Genomic DNA, 13,963 nt, shown 5'->3' on the forward strand with positions numbered 1-13,963 from the left:
AAAAGAAGAACATTGCAGCAGAGGCACAGAAGGAGACTGCAAGAGGAGCTGGGAATATTACACACAGAACATAGCCGAACCACAACACCCTCCCCTGGACACACCCTGCTGGGGATCACTGCTTCTCTTTTTTCTGAACTGTCGCCCACGCCACTCGGAGAGAAAGCTCTCCCTCATCATCATCCTGAAGAAAACCCCTTTCTCCTCATTTTCACCCTACAGAGGACACCTACCAATCTCCAAGGGCTGAGATTCCCCTGGTGAACATTGTCTTTTTTCCTTTTTTCTTTTTTTTCTTTTGGATTTGGACACGGGCCTCTCCACAGTAAATACACAGGCCAGCTAATATAAAGACCACAGATCATAGTATTGACTCAACCTACGGCTTGAAGACCTGCGAAACGAAGAAGGACCTAGATCACTCTCATTGTATGTCAAGAATGGTTACTGTACGTATGCCTCATTTTTCTCTTCTATTTGCAAGGATGGTGGATGTTGTAGCAACAGCATGCATTGTATAGGCTACATTCTGGAGCGCAGACCCTTTGTTTTCCACTTGATTGTATTGTACACAAACATATATACATGCATGCATATAGCCCTATGTATATATACACATATTGAATATGATACAATATGGTATCTTTGATAGGCTAGCTAGCTATAATACTGGTATAAACAAACACACATGTATTACACACAATATTTGTAAGCTATAGTGGCCTAAATAGGCTTATACTACTGCTCACGCGGTTATGGGATATTGTCTTGACAAGATTAACGATCGATGCTGGCAATTAGTAATGTCATGCTGAGCGATGCGCCACGGCTGCCTGCGCGAGGCTCCATCCCTGCCTGCATCTTCGACGCTGGAGAGCAAAATGATTTATTCTGCCATTTTATAGAGGACGATATATTTGCTTATCATAGGCCCAAGGCTATATCAAAATCCATGGCTGCATTATTTGTATACACATTTTTCGATAAGGGCGTAGGGGGCAGAGGGTGCTGAGGCCGCGTGCGTCTGCTGCTGCTGAGCGGCGTAGAGAGTAGTGGGGGGAGGAATGTCTTTCTCCGCCTGCCCTGCCTGGCACAGCACATGGATGCTTGAGACGGATTTCTGAGACAAAACATGATGCCTCGGAGGCTGAGGGCCCATCGAGAGCAAGGCAAAGAAAAAGGGTCGAGTCACTCAGTGAGGGGGAGGGGGGATTACGGATACATTGGTTTGGATTGAATCAGGCAAGTCAAAATTCCTAAGGGTTCTTGTTGCGATGCAACGGAGTAAATGGGATGGAAATTTCAGAGGCCGCGAAACGAGGGATGGCGACTAGCGTTTCTCTTTTTTTACGAGCCCATTTTTACCCATCCATCATAACACTTATTTTTAAAAAAAACTAGCGCCCATTTGAATCACGCCTGTTAAAGGGTTTATGTAGCCTTAGCAGCGTTAAATTAGCCTAGCTCATAGCCGACGGCCGAATTGGGCGTGCCTCTGCTGGACTCGAGCGCGTAATGATGGCACGCGCTGGCTATTGGTCTCAAAGCTTTCATCTCCAAACATCCTCTTGACTTAATGACGCTGCCTCCAATTTATTCCTGTCAGCAGGTGGAATGATTTACCGTTGTGTTGTTCTCATGGTTTAGTAAATCCGGCGTGCAAGGAGCAAGCTAAATATATCAAATGTGATTAAATAACTACTTTTTTTGCTCTATATTTATGCTTTATATAAAATGCTATATATTTATCAGGTAGGCTTTATGCCTATGTTCTATCGACTTAATTTACAGATTTTAATGACAGGTGCAGGTAGAACCACATTTTCTATTTTAAACAATAGGCTGCTACAATATCCAAAGGGATATAATAATTTGTTGCAACCAAAAACACAAATACGGCCATTTAGAAATTATACGCATTATAGGCCAACATAAATTATCGAATGACCATTCCATGGGACTTGGTAGCCTACTGCGATGGTCGTGTAGGCCCAAAATAAAATATAGTAGCCTACATAATACAGCACGAGCACAACCATGTTTATAAACTGAAGAGCAGACTTATTTTGCAAGTCCTAAATCTTTGAGATCATAATAATGCAATTATTTCAATCGATAGTCCACTTGATAATTACTTAGACCTATAGCCTCAGTATGTTTCAGCTGTCCTTATTGAATAGTAGCCTATTTCTATTTCATCAGTGTTTGCCCGTGGAGCTGGGCTAACAGGCAGGCCCAGAGCCCAGTCAGCGTCATGCACGTAGGCCTATAGCTCCTGTCCACATGTTCCGCAGTCCTCCGTGAGCATTGCCTGTACCGCAGTGCCAAGCAAATAAAACAGTTGAGTCAGATAACCTTCCCGGGGCACTTCCGCGATTCAAGGACAAGGACAGCAGAGGCCACCAAAGTGTAAACGAGCCTAAATAGAACTGACGCTATGAGTTTATAATATAAGATGTATCCTGTATTCACATGTATTGTCAAATGATTTCGTCTAGAAAATCAATCCACCAATGGAGTATGACTGGAGGGCAAAATCAGGTTTAGCCTAAATAGATTTTGATTTATTTTGAAATACTCTAGATTTACTTCAAGATAGGGAACTGAAATAGACTCGTAGGCCTACATAAGAATAAGAGACCTCAAATGCCATGTTGTCACGAAAGTCATGCATGGTATAACCAAGCCTACTACTGTCCTCGTAAATTGAAGTAATTGACAGCCATGGTCGTGGAAATAATACAGCAACAAAGAAAATATCTACTAAACTGAGCGAATATCATTTTGTAGGCCGAATTGGATTTTTCCCTCTTAATATGTCCTAAAAATATATGTTGTACATTATTATTGTTATTATTATTATTATTAGGCGTATGATTGACTTACTGAAGCGAAATGATGTTGGCAATTGTGGCGTTCATTGTTCCCGGAGCGTCCTGCAGCCCCTGGCCATGACACAAAGCGCTACTGTTTACATTAATATTCATAGAGCTGCCATAGTCTCTGCGCGCGAGAAGAGGAGGAACGGGTGGCTCTTTTGTTTGGTTGTTTCAATACCTTTATTCAGCAAAAAGGCGCTAGGGTTTGTGAATTCCTACAGAGCGCACATGTCTTGTTTTCACAAAATAAGGGGAAGGGGTAGACGATGTTGTGTAATATAAATGCAAACATTTTTAAATGCGTGAAAAGAAGCGAATGAAGCATTTTGAAATGTCACAGAAAAGGCTCGATGCTTTGGACAATGCATTCTGGCCTCAAACGGAATCGCCTGAAAGCCACTCCCTACTTCAGCACTCTGGATAGCGCCCCTGGTTTCAACGAAAGCTACACACACAAACACACTCACAGGGAATTTGCAACATGGATTATGTCTGTGTCATAAAATGCATTGACAAACGGGGGAATTATTTTAAAATATCACATCCTAATATAACACTGAAAGAAAACGATATATACATAGATCTATTAAAAATGAGTGTTAGTGCAGAATATTAGTTACTGACTGTATGAAGGCTAAGGTTGTGAGTGTTGGGCTGTGACTTGTGTTGTCCTGTTGTTTTACAGCTGCCACCATGATCCCTTTAAGCTGTAGAGAGTGTGGCTAATGCCTTTTGTTCAGGATAATCCTGTAATCTGTGTTATTTAGAAGGCCCATTTACAACCCCAGCCTAGAATCCACTTGCGATTCAGGCCTTCCAAAAGAATGATTGATGTATATTTTAAAAACCAGGATGAGAAAGAGGGAAAAAGCATTGAAAATCGAGGCCTTTCTCTTGAGCTAAACCGTAGTTTAGTGAATCCCCTGTCTTTGGTGGTTCCATGAAATTAGATTTTCAAATGTATTTCCTCGTGTTCAAGTTACTCAAATGAGACTAATGCACTACCATTTTAGGCGGGTTGTATTGTGGTACAACGGTGTCTGCAATAGGGTTTTACTGATGAAAAAGAGAACCCAACAACTCCTAAATAACATGAAATATTCAGAACCTATTATTTTCTGATGGTGTTGTTGCCAACAGGAAATAACCTTTTTTAATTCTCTCTCTTACATTATCTCACTCAGAGATAGAGGTTTTTTTCCACGACTCGCCCAGTACAGTGCGACTGCATCACCCATGAATGACAGTGTTGTCACCAGTGGTAGCACTAACAGGAAGTGTGTGTAGCAGTAATATAGTTCCCCATATCAGTAGGTAGATCAGCAGAGGCCTCTTCCTGACCTCCCATTCTTTGCTACTGCCATTCTTTGCTACTGCCATTCTTTGCTACTGCCATTCTTTGCTACTGCCATTCTTTGCTATTTATTTGTTACTGCCACAACCTGATTTATTTTATCTTGGGATTGATTTACGGATAACAATCTTCCGAGCAATGTTCTTTTTTTATGCTAGGAATGTTCCTGAACATGAAACGAGTCGATGCAAAGCACATTTGACATTATCAGAAGAATCTAATGACAAGTCCCTTTTTAGAATGTAGAGAGCAGTCTTGACTCCAATGTATGGACTCCAATGTATGGACCTGTGCTTAATTCCCATTAGTACACTTAGGAACAATGAGGCCTAGCATGAGAATCTCAGTTCCATCTGAACACAGTCTTCTGGCTGATACAATTACAGTGATTTCCGTAAAGGGTAATCACATCATATGCTTTGACCTTTATCGGGACATGACAAAAGCTGGCCTGAATACTGTATGTGGCAGACTGCTGCTTTTCCTCTTAGGACAGGTCTTCATCTTCCATTTGTAGGAAAGCAACAGCAGTCATGTATATAGACAAGGAGAAAGACAATTTGAAGAAGACGACGCTGCCCGTATCTGTATTTACATTTGGGTCATGTAATGTTGCTGTGTTTTGAAATTGAGCATTGTCAAGTGTAGGTGGTCTGTGTGCTGTGCTCACTCCACTCGGCAGGCAGAGAGAGGAGAGGAGGTAGGGCTCTGGGCTCTTGTTTGCGTGCGAGTCTGGGTCCATGTGTAGGCGATGCTGATGATGCAGTCCATTAAATATTAAGGGAGATCTCTCAGGTCCCAGAAATAGAAAAAGAAAGGCACATCTAGTGCCGGGACAAGGAGAAGAAGAGCTGGCCCCACCAACAGCAGAAATCTGAAAGTGTTGGGGGTTGTGTGTTTAATGCGTTTGTGTGTGGTTACTCTCTTTGTTGTCATTCATCATGATTAGCAACAGAATTCATTAACAGAATTAGCCTATCAGAGGTGGGCTGGTTGGGCCTTTATCTATGACCTGATGGGTTATTGCCTACAGCCTTGCCATATCAGTACTTGGATATTGTTATGGATGTAGTTGATATTTTCCACTAATTTCTTTGTAAAGGCTAACATGTTCTGATGAAAATTACGACTTGTTCTATTTGTAGCATCCTAAAAGCACTCTATTCTGTTTTTGTCATCCTCCTGCTTGTTGGCATGGAGATCTCAGGGTGATGTTAGATGTTGCTTGTGTCAGCCAGTCTCTCCCTCTGTGTGTCTGTTGGCCAGTCTGAGCCTGGGAATTATATAACTTTAGAACTTGTCACTGTGGATGCCTGGACTGCCACACTGAGGTCTATTTCAGTTGACAAGTCAAATTTGCTGGGATTTAGTGTCTTTCTGCAAAGGGCTGTACTATTTGGTCCGTTCTGTGGTAAATTCAGAAAACATACATATTTCTATTCGTTTCGGACGTTTGTGTGTTACATGGTGACACATATTAGATAGATGCATTTTATGAATCTATTTATCATACCCATGTGGACTATTTGTTCTTTCCCATTATGCATGAAGGATGATCTTTTAACTGGGCATTGTAGAACCCCCTGTCCATGTTCTGTTCCAGTGCAGTCCCTAGATCAGCAGATCATACCGCTCTAGTCGAGACCAAAGAAGCCCATAACATGTGTACTGTATGATGGATGGCGAGTCTACTTTGCAGCAGCTCTCATGTGCTGCTTAGCTATGTGTGTTTGCAGTGTTTTATTTTTAGGCTGTCATAATTCACTCCCTTTCCATCTCCCGCTTCCTCTCCCTCTGATGTTCTCTCCTTGTCAATGTCAATTTGACTTAAATATATTCTCCGCTTCCGCAAAGCCATCGAATATTAATACATGGAGAAAAACAATATCTGCCCAACAGAGATGGATTATTTCGTTCTCTCTGCCTCTATCTTTCTGTCCACGCACGCACGCACACGCGCACGCACACACACGCACACGCACACGCACACACACACACACACACACACACACAACCAAAAGTCAGCCAGCCATTAGCAACAGTCTTGAAGCCGCTGTTACCTGGGCAACATGGTTCAAGGTACAGCTCAAGGCAGAAATCAGGTTAGAAGGAGGAGAGACAGAGACAGAGGAGAGAGAGAGACAGAGAGGGGCATGAGCACGGAGGGGGGAAACAAGATGGGGGACACTAAGAGCTACAACAGGGCTTGGGGAATATCATCAAAGCATTGAATGCTTTTAGAGTAATATGTCCATAGCAGGGGAAAGGAACACTACTCAGTCTCCTCCATTAAGTTGAATGGATAAACATCAAAAGTAAACCCTGCCACGCAAAAGGGAAAATGACGAACATAGACTATAACCAAAACAACAGACAAACAGTAGTAAAACTGCTGGTAATATTGTATCTTCCTCAAATAATTCTAGAAGCTTAGGCTACACTGTGAGACCTCTGGAGCTTTGGCGGTAGACGCCTTATAACACCCACCAGTCAGAGACCTGCAGTCACCATGCCAGCCAGGCTCACAGATACCAGCCTGAATAATGGTACTTATTTAAACCACTCTTCCCAGGTACACTATACCAGGAAATGGAACAGGGAGCCAAAATATTTGTATCAGTTTGGGTTGAGCCCAGGAGGCCAGTAGTACAGGGAGGACATATTTGTACTAGCTTGTTTACACAGTCTGTCAAAAGAAAGTTATATTCGAGACAGAATGGTGAAAAGGAGGAGCGGATGAATGGAATAGATGGAGCAGGGAGAGAGGGAGAGAAAAGGAGAGATAGCGGGAAGTTTAGTTTCTGACCTGCACACACAGCTGTTCCATGAAGACAATCCCCTGTGGGTCAAATGAAGCAACATGGTGTACTCCAGAGCAACACACAATGACACCAACACACCTCTAGTGGGCACAAATACACACTCACTCACTCCATCCACAGTTTGAGTCAGAGTCACAAAACACGCACTTACAAAAGAAAGTGAGCACACTAAAAGCCAGAATGTATTTTTGGGGTTGAAACGTTCCATGTGGCTACATGACAGCCTTCAGAGACGTTAGGCCTGAGCAGATTAGACAATGTCACTTTCTCTTTTGTCTGCCATGTCAACCTCCCCGTCCCAACGCCCACTGCTCCACCTGCCCCACCACCACCAATACTTAGGACCCTGTAATGATGTAATGCTGTTCGACTCTGTGGCTGGATGGATGGATGGAGGCTGGGGGATGGGAGGAGGAAACGGGGAAAAAGGACTGTGACATCTGCAGGGCCAGAGGCAGCGAGAGAGAGAAAGAGCAGGAGGGGGGGTAGAGAGGGGTCTGTGTGTAGCCTACTGCTATCCCTGCCTCGCATCCTTCCACCCCCTCAGCTGATGTCTGACCTCTTCCATAGCTGACAATGACAGAGCGGACATTCATTCAATGGGCCTATATTAAAGGCCTACTAACAACAGCCCACCATTACTCTACTGTGTGTTATTACTGCGGATGTATATTATTTGTACACAGGGTTCTATATTCTTCCTTTTCCTCAGCAGATAATCAGCACCATGGAAACCCAGGTGTCCAACGGTCCGAGCGGAACCAGCCTGCCTAACGGGCCAGTCATCAGCACCAACGGTGCCACAGACGACAGCAAGACCAACCTAATCGTCAACTACCTGCCTCAGAACATGACCCAGGAGGAATTCAAGAGCCTGTTCGGTAGCATTGGAGAGATCGAATCCTGCAAACTGGTCCGAGACAAGATTACAGGTATTCATGATGCTTCAGCAGGTACAGTTGATGAATAGACAGACAAACCAAATCTATTTCTAGTTGGAGGATAACAAATAATCACATACAGCATATGTACCTGTTGGTACAGTTATTTTGGTGCAAAAGCAGTTTCTAAAGGACCATTATCGATATCTGTTTTCAACGATTTAGGCCAGAGTTTGGGCTATGGGTTCGTAAACTATGTGGATCCCAATGACGCAGACAAGGCCATCAACACTCTCAACGGTCTCAAACTGCAGACCAAAACAATTAAGGTAAGAGCACCTGTCCTTCCTGCTTTTCAACCTGCGCCACTCTCCATCTTCACTGCTTCAATACGCTGCGGAAGACCAGGAGAAAGGCAGGGAGCAACTCAAAGAAAGGGAGGTGGCGAGAGAGGCAGAGAGAGGCAGACGTGACAAGAGGGGAAGGAGGAAAAAACAGGAGGGGTCGCAGGAACAAAGGAAGTGAGCAGAACAAGAAATGAGAGAGGGAGAGTGGAGAGAGGGAGAGTGGAGGTCAGAAAGCAAGGGGCTAGCAGCATGCAGAGGTGATTGTGATGGAAATGTAATCAGGGAGTCTCACTGTGGGGCACGGGGGTCAGTTCAGGCTCCCCCATCTGCCTCCAATCTGGCCTAATTAGGGGGCTTCTTTGTCCCCAATATGGATGGGGGGAAGGAGTGGGAGGGGGAGGAGGTGAGGGGGGCAGATTAAACACTACTCCATCCGTCCCTCCGGCCCCCCTCCTCCCACCTGATCAAAGTAGATCATAGATTGGGATAAAGTGCAGGCTTAGTTCAAATCAGACTTCTGAAAGACTGGGGCAGAGAGAGTCAACAGCATCAGGAGCTGGGTTGGGCTGTTGGAGTTATACAGACAGGTGGCAATCATATTGTTAATCCTTATTTCAGTTACGTTACTGTACAAATACACATATTGTATTTAGGGGGCAATAATAACATTATTACTACTGTTAGTAATATGATATAAAAATAATTGGGCCGATATAAATGACAGAAAATGTATAAATTTTGTGGTTGTTATTGATATTGTTGTTAATGTTGTTATTACAATTGTTAAAATATATATATATATATATATATTTATATTATCAGGAGGGCTATTTTGAAAATCAATGAATATTATACAGCCATAAAACAATGACCAAGCAAATGTCATATTTCCACCAAAGCATTGTAAGATGGCGGGAGGGGGCAGGAGGAGTAAAGGGTAGGAAGTAGCTTGGGGAGCAGAATGCCAATGGCAGGATTAGGGGCCATATGGGCTGCAGGCACCATCTGTACTGTGGGAGAGAAAGGGAGAGGGTTAATTATAGGGAAGCCTCCGCTACCCCTCTCCCATTCTCTAGCACCCCCAATCACTCCATCACACACCCTGTCCACGCGCATTGTACACAATACTGGAGTCCTGCACACTCACTGCACCATTTAGAATGAGGAAAACTTTACTCTCTACACTCAATGGGTCAAATACATCCATTGGCTATGTGTTGTGCGAGGCATGATAATACTCTATATTGTCTGGACATGTCAATCTAAATGTTAACTGTCACTAGAAATGTCCCATATTTATATCTAAAACACATTCATTCAAGTTATACTGTACTTGTATATGCGAGTATGTGTTTATATAATAAGGAGTGAATGTTTTAGTGAGTTGACAGTCGGGGATGCTGTCTTGTGATCTATTTATATTGTTTGCTGGTTGCCAGTGGAGCTGTTCTCCCTCGAGGCTGGAAACAAAGGAAAGAGGCAGGAGAGGGAGGGGAGATCAGCCTATCTCTGGCAACACTTGCTCCCTCTCCCTCCATCCGAAACAAACAGACAGACCACTCACAACAATGCACTGACTCTCACTATCGATCATACTCTCTCACTGGCTTTCATACACGCCAACGCATTAATGTGTAGACATTTTCATAATCAATCTAAGTCACACTATAGTCTCACCATAGAATACTAATGTTAACTTTGCAGAACGGTGGACACAATCAGTCACAAAGCGTTCCAAAAAACAGTCACACACATTGACAAAAAAGACGAGTAAAATGAATATTCATGCATGGCTACAAGGCCAGCAGCATACCACCCTGCATCCCACTGCTGGCTTTTTGCTGAAGCTAAGCAGGGTTGGTCCTGGTCAGTCCCTGGATGAGAGACCAGATGCTGCTTGAAGTGGTGTTGGAGGGCCAGTAGGAGGCACTCTTTCCCCTGGTCTAAAAAAAATATCCCAATTCCCCAAGGCAGTGACTAGGGACATGCCCTGTGTAAAGTGCTGTCTTTTGGATGGGATGTTAAATGGGTGTCCTGACTCTCTGTGGTCACTTAAAGATCCCATGGCACTTATTGTAAGAGTAGGGGTGTTAACCCTGGTAATCTGGCCCTCATAATGTCACCTAATCATCCCCAGTTTAAAATTGGATCATTCATCTATTCCCCTAGGTTGTTGTTGTAAATGAGAATGTGTTCTCACTCAACTTACCTGGGTAAATAAAAAAATGACTATATGGTTTTATGTAAAGATATGGGAAACCTTTGATTTGATATCAGTATTAAAATGTGTGTTTCTTTGATGTGCTGTAGGTATCGTACGCCCGTCCCAGTTCAGCATCTATCCGTGATGCCAACCTCTATGTGAGCGGTCTGCCTAAGACCATGACCCAGAAGGACATGGAGCAGCTGTTCTCCCAGTACGGACGCATCATCACCTCCCGCATCCTGGTGGACCAGGTTACAGGTACAGCCTTAACTCACTTCTGGCGCAACTGACCCCTGCTCTAACCTACCATTAGCCTATTCTAACGTACCCCTGACCTACTCTAACATACACCAGACCTACTTTAACTCTACTCTAACGTACCCCTGACCTACCCTAACTCTAGTCTAACCTACCCCTGACCTACCATAACTCTAGTCTAATGTACCCCTAACCTACCATAACTCTAATCTAACGTACCCCTGACCTACCCTAACTCTACTCTAACATACCCCTGACCTACCCTAACTCTAATCTAACGTACCCCTGACCTACCCTAACTCTAATCTAACGTACCCCTGACCTACCCTAACTCTACTCTAACATACCCCTGACCTACTCTAACTCTAACATACCCCTGACCTACCCTAACTCTACTCTAACATACCCCTGACCTACCCTAACTCTAGTCTAACATACCCCTGACCTACCCTAACTCTAATCTAACGTATCCCTGACCTACCCTAACTCTACTCTAACATACCCCTGACCTACCCTAACTCTAATCTAACTTACCCCTGACCTAACCTAACTCTAATCTAACATACCCCTGACCTACCCTAACTCTACTCTAACGTACCCCTGACCTACCCTAATTCTAATCTGACATACCAGTGTCCTACTCTAACTCTACTCTAACATACCCCTGACCTACCCTAACTCTACTCTAACATACCCCTGACCTACCCTAACTCTAGTCTAACATACCCCTGACCTACCCTAACTCTAATCTAACGTACCCCTGACCTACCCTAACTCTAATCTAACGTACCCCTGACCTACCATAACTCTAATCTAACATAACCCTGACCTAACATAACTCTAATCTAATGTACCCCTGACCTACCCTAACTCTAATCTAATGTACCCCTGACCTACTCTAACTCTAACATACCCCTGACCTACCCTAACTCTACTCTAACATACCCCTGACCTACCCTAACTCTAATCTAACGTACCCCTGACATACCCTACCCTAACTCTACTCTAACATACCCCTGACCTACCCTAACTCTAGTCTAACATACCCTTGACCTACCCTAACTCTACTCTAACGTACCCCTGACCTACCCTAACTCTACTCTAACATACCTCAACTCTAGTCTAACGTACCGCTGACCTACCCTAACTCTAGTCTAACGTACCCCTGACCTACCATAACTCTACTCTAACGTACCCCTGACCTACCCTAACTCTACTCTAACATACCCCTGACCTACCATAACTCTACTCTAACATACCCCTGACCTACCCTAACTCTACTCTAACGTACCCCTGACCTACCCTAACTCTACTCTAACATACCCCTGACCTACCCTAACTCTAGTCTAACGTACCCCTGACCTACCATAACTCTAGTCTAACGTATCCCTGACCTACCCTAACTCTAGTCTAAAGTGCCCCTGATCTACCCTAACTCTAGTCTAACGTACCCCTGACCTACCCTAACTCTACTCTAACATACCCCTGACCTACCATAACTCTAGTCTAACGTACCCCTGACCTACCCTAATTCTACTCTAACATACCCCTGACCTACCATGGACTTATTCTTACCTACTCTAACTTACCTCCCCCTAACCAACTCTAACCCTACTCTAACCTTTCCCATCTCATTGGACCAAGTCAGAGTCATGACTCACCCCTCCTCACCCCTCAGGTGCTAACATTAGCTTGCTTTCTGACCCCGGAGCAGGTATATCGCGAGGAGTGGGCTTCATCCGGTTTGACAAGCGGAACGAGGCGGAAGAGGCCATCAAGGGCCTGAATGGCCAGAAGCCCCTGGGCGCAGCCGAACCCATCACGGTGAAGTTCGCCAACAACCCCAGCCAGAAGACGGGCCAGGCCTTGCTCACCCAGCTGTACCAGACCGCTGCACGCCGCTACACTGGCCCTCTGCACCACCAGACTCAGCGCTTCAGGTACTGCCCCCACCACCACCCAATCCCTGCTCTGACCTGTCTGTCATCTGACCCGACACACCTGCCCTGCTGGAACGAGCACTACGGCGCTCGCTCATCCTATCTTCCTCTCTTTCTCTCCCTCTTTTTTCTTGACTTTCTTTTAAACTGCAGCCTCATCCCTCCATTTGGAAAGGGACCAGATCCAAATAACAGCACAAAACCAATGTAAGAGACCCCCAATGTATCAAAGCACAAATCAAATGAAAACAAAGCAAAGTGCTCCAAACCAGTCAAATAACATAGTATCTACTAAACAAGATGACGAAATTACATTTAAATGAATCAGATAATGCAGATCTCCAACACACACACACACACACACACACACACACACACACACACACACACACACAAACTGATTTGCATAGTGCGTTGTTGTGGTTCGCCAAGGCTAGGACGTGAGCTCTGTGATGGGTTGCTGTTGGGATAGACAGACGGCTCCTCTACAGTACAGTGAAGGGCGCCCTCTGGAGGCCAGCTGGCAGAGGAGCAGGAGCAGCATGTTAAAAGGCCTTCCTCCTCTCAGACCTCACCACTAACGTCTCCACCCCCTTCATTTCTCCCTCTTGCGTTGCAGACTCGACAATTTACTAAACGCCAGCTACGGAGTCAAGAGGTAAATGCCAAAGGTGTACTTTGTAAAATAAAAAAAGATACAAAAAAAAACATCCATGCCTAAGAACAAACCTCAAACAAAGTGACTGGAATACCACCTGCTGCCTTCACCTTGAAATGACAGATTATGAAAATGTTCCCTAATTCCCTATTCACACTGCCCATTAAACTGAGAAGTTATGTAACAACCAGTCCAGACAGTATAACACATCTAAATATGCAGTGTCTAGGGTTGTCTAACAGCAGGGTATTCTGGCATGGCTTTGTTTATAATCTTTTGGTTTGATTACGTAATGGATCTGATGTGTGTGTATTTCTTTATGAACTAACATTATCAGTTTCGGTTTTGCTTTAATGTCCCCTTTATTCCGCCAGCATGGACATACCAGATTGAGTTTGCGTCTTCTTCTGTTTGCTCCAATTTTCCTATGATTTGATTCGAATTTGCTTTCATCCCTCTCTAGGTTTCTGTGTTTTGTTCAATATTGTGATTTCCGTTAAACATTGTGATTTCTGTGTCTAATCTTCGCAGAGGCTTTGGTCAGCAGAGACTATGACTAAAATATGCAGAGCGTGGGTGTTTGTGTGTCATAGAAGCGGTGTGCTGTTTTGTGTGGAA

The 13,963-nt window shown here is 44.2% G+C and overlaps 1 protein-coding gene across 18 annotated transcripts in view; it reads left to right on the forward strand.

Moving 5' to 3' along the window:
- The window catches only part of LOC100136169 (ELAV-like protein 3), a 19,629-nt gene continuing 5,666 nt past the window's right edge, over positions 1-13,963 (forward strand). For 2 of the 18 annotated variants that reach the window (XM_036941071.1, XM_036941076.1), the window contains exons 1-7: positions 1-449; positions 7,768-8,008; positions 8,162-8,265; positions 10,594-10,747; positions 12,459-12,687; positions 12,841-12,894; positions 13,307-13,345. In XM_036941071.1, the coding sequence (XP_036796966.1) occupies positions 432-449; positions 7,768-8,008; positions 8,162-8,265; positions 10,594-10,747; positions 12,459-12,687; positions 12,841-12,894; positions 13,307-13,345 (839 nt within the window). In that variant the 5' untranslated portion in view covers positions 1-431. Of the gene's footprint in view, positions 450-7,767; positions 8,009-8,154; positions 8,266-10,593; positions 10,748-12,458; positions 12,688-12,840; positions 12,895-13,306; positions 13,346-13,963 lie in introns of all 18 variants that reach the window. The other 16 variants (XM_036941079.1, XM_036941080.1, XM_036941081.1 and 13 more) reach the window with 13 other exon arrangements.

Source organism: Oncorhynchus mykiss, chromosome 13 (genome assembly GCF_013265735.2).
Source record: "Oncorhynchus mykiss isolate Arlee chromosome 13, USDA_OmykA_1.1, whole genome shotgun sequence".
In the NCBI taxonomy this organism is placed as follows: Eukaryota; Metazoa; Chordata; class Actinopteri; order Salmoniformes; family Salmonidae; genus Oncorhynchus; species Oncorhynchus mykiss.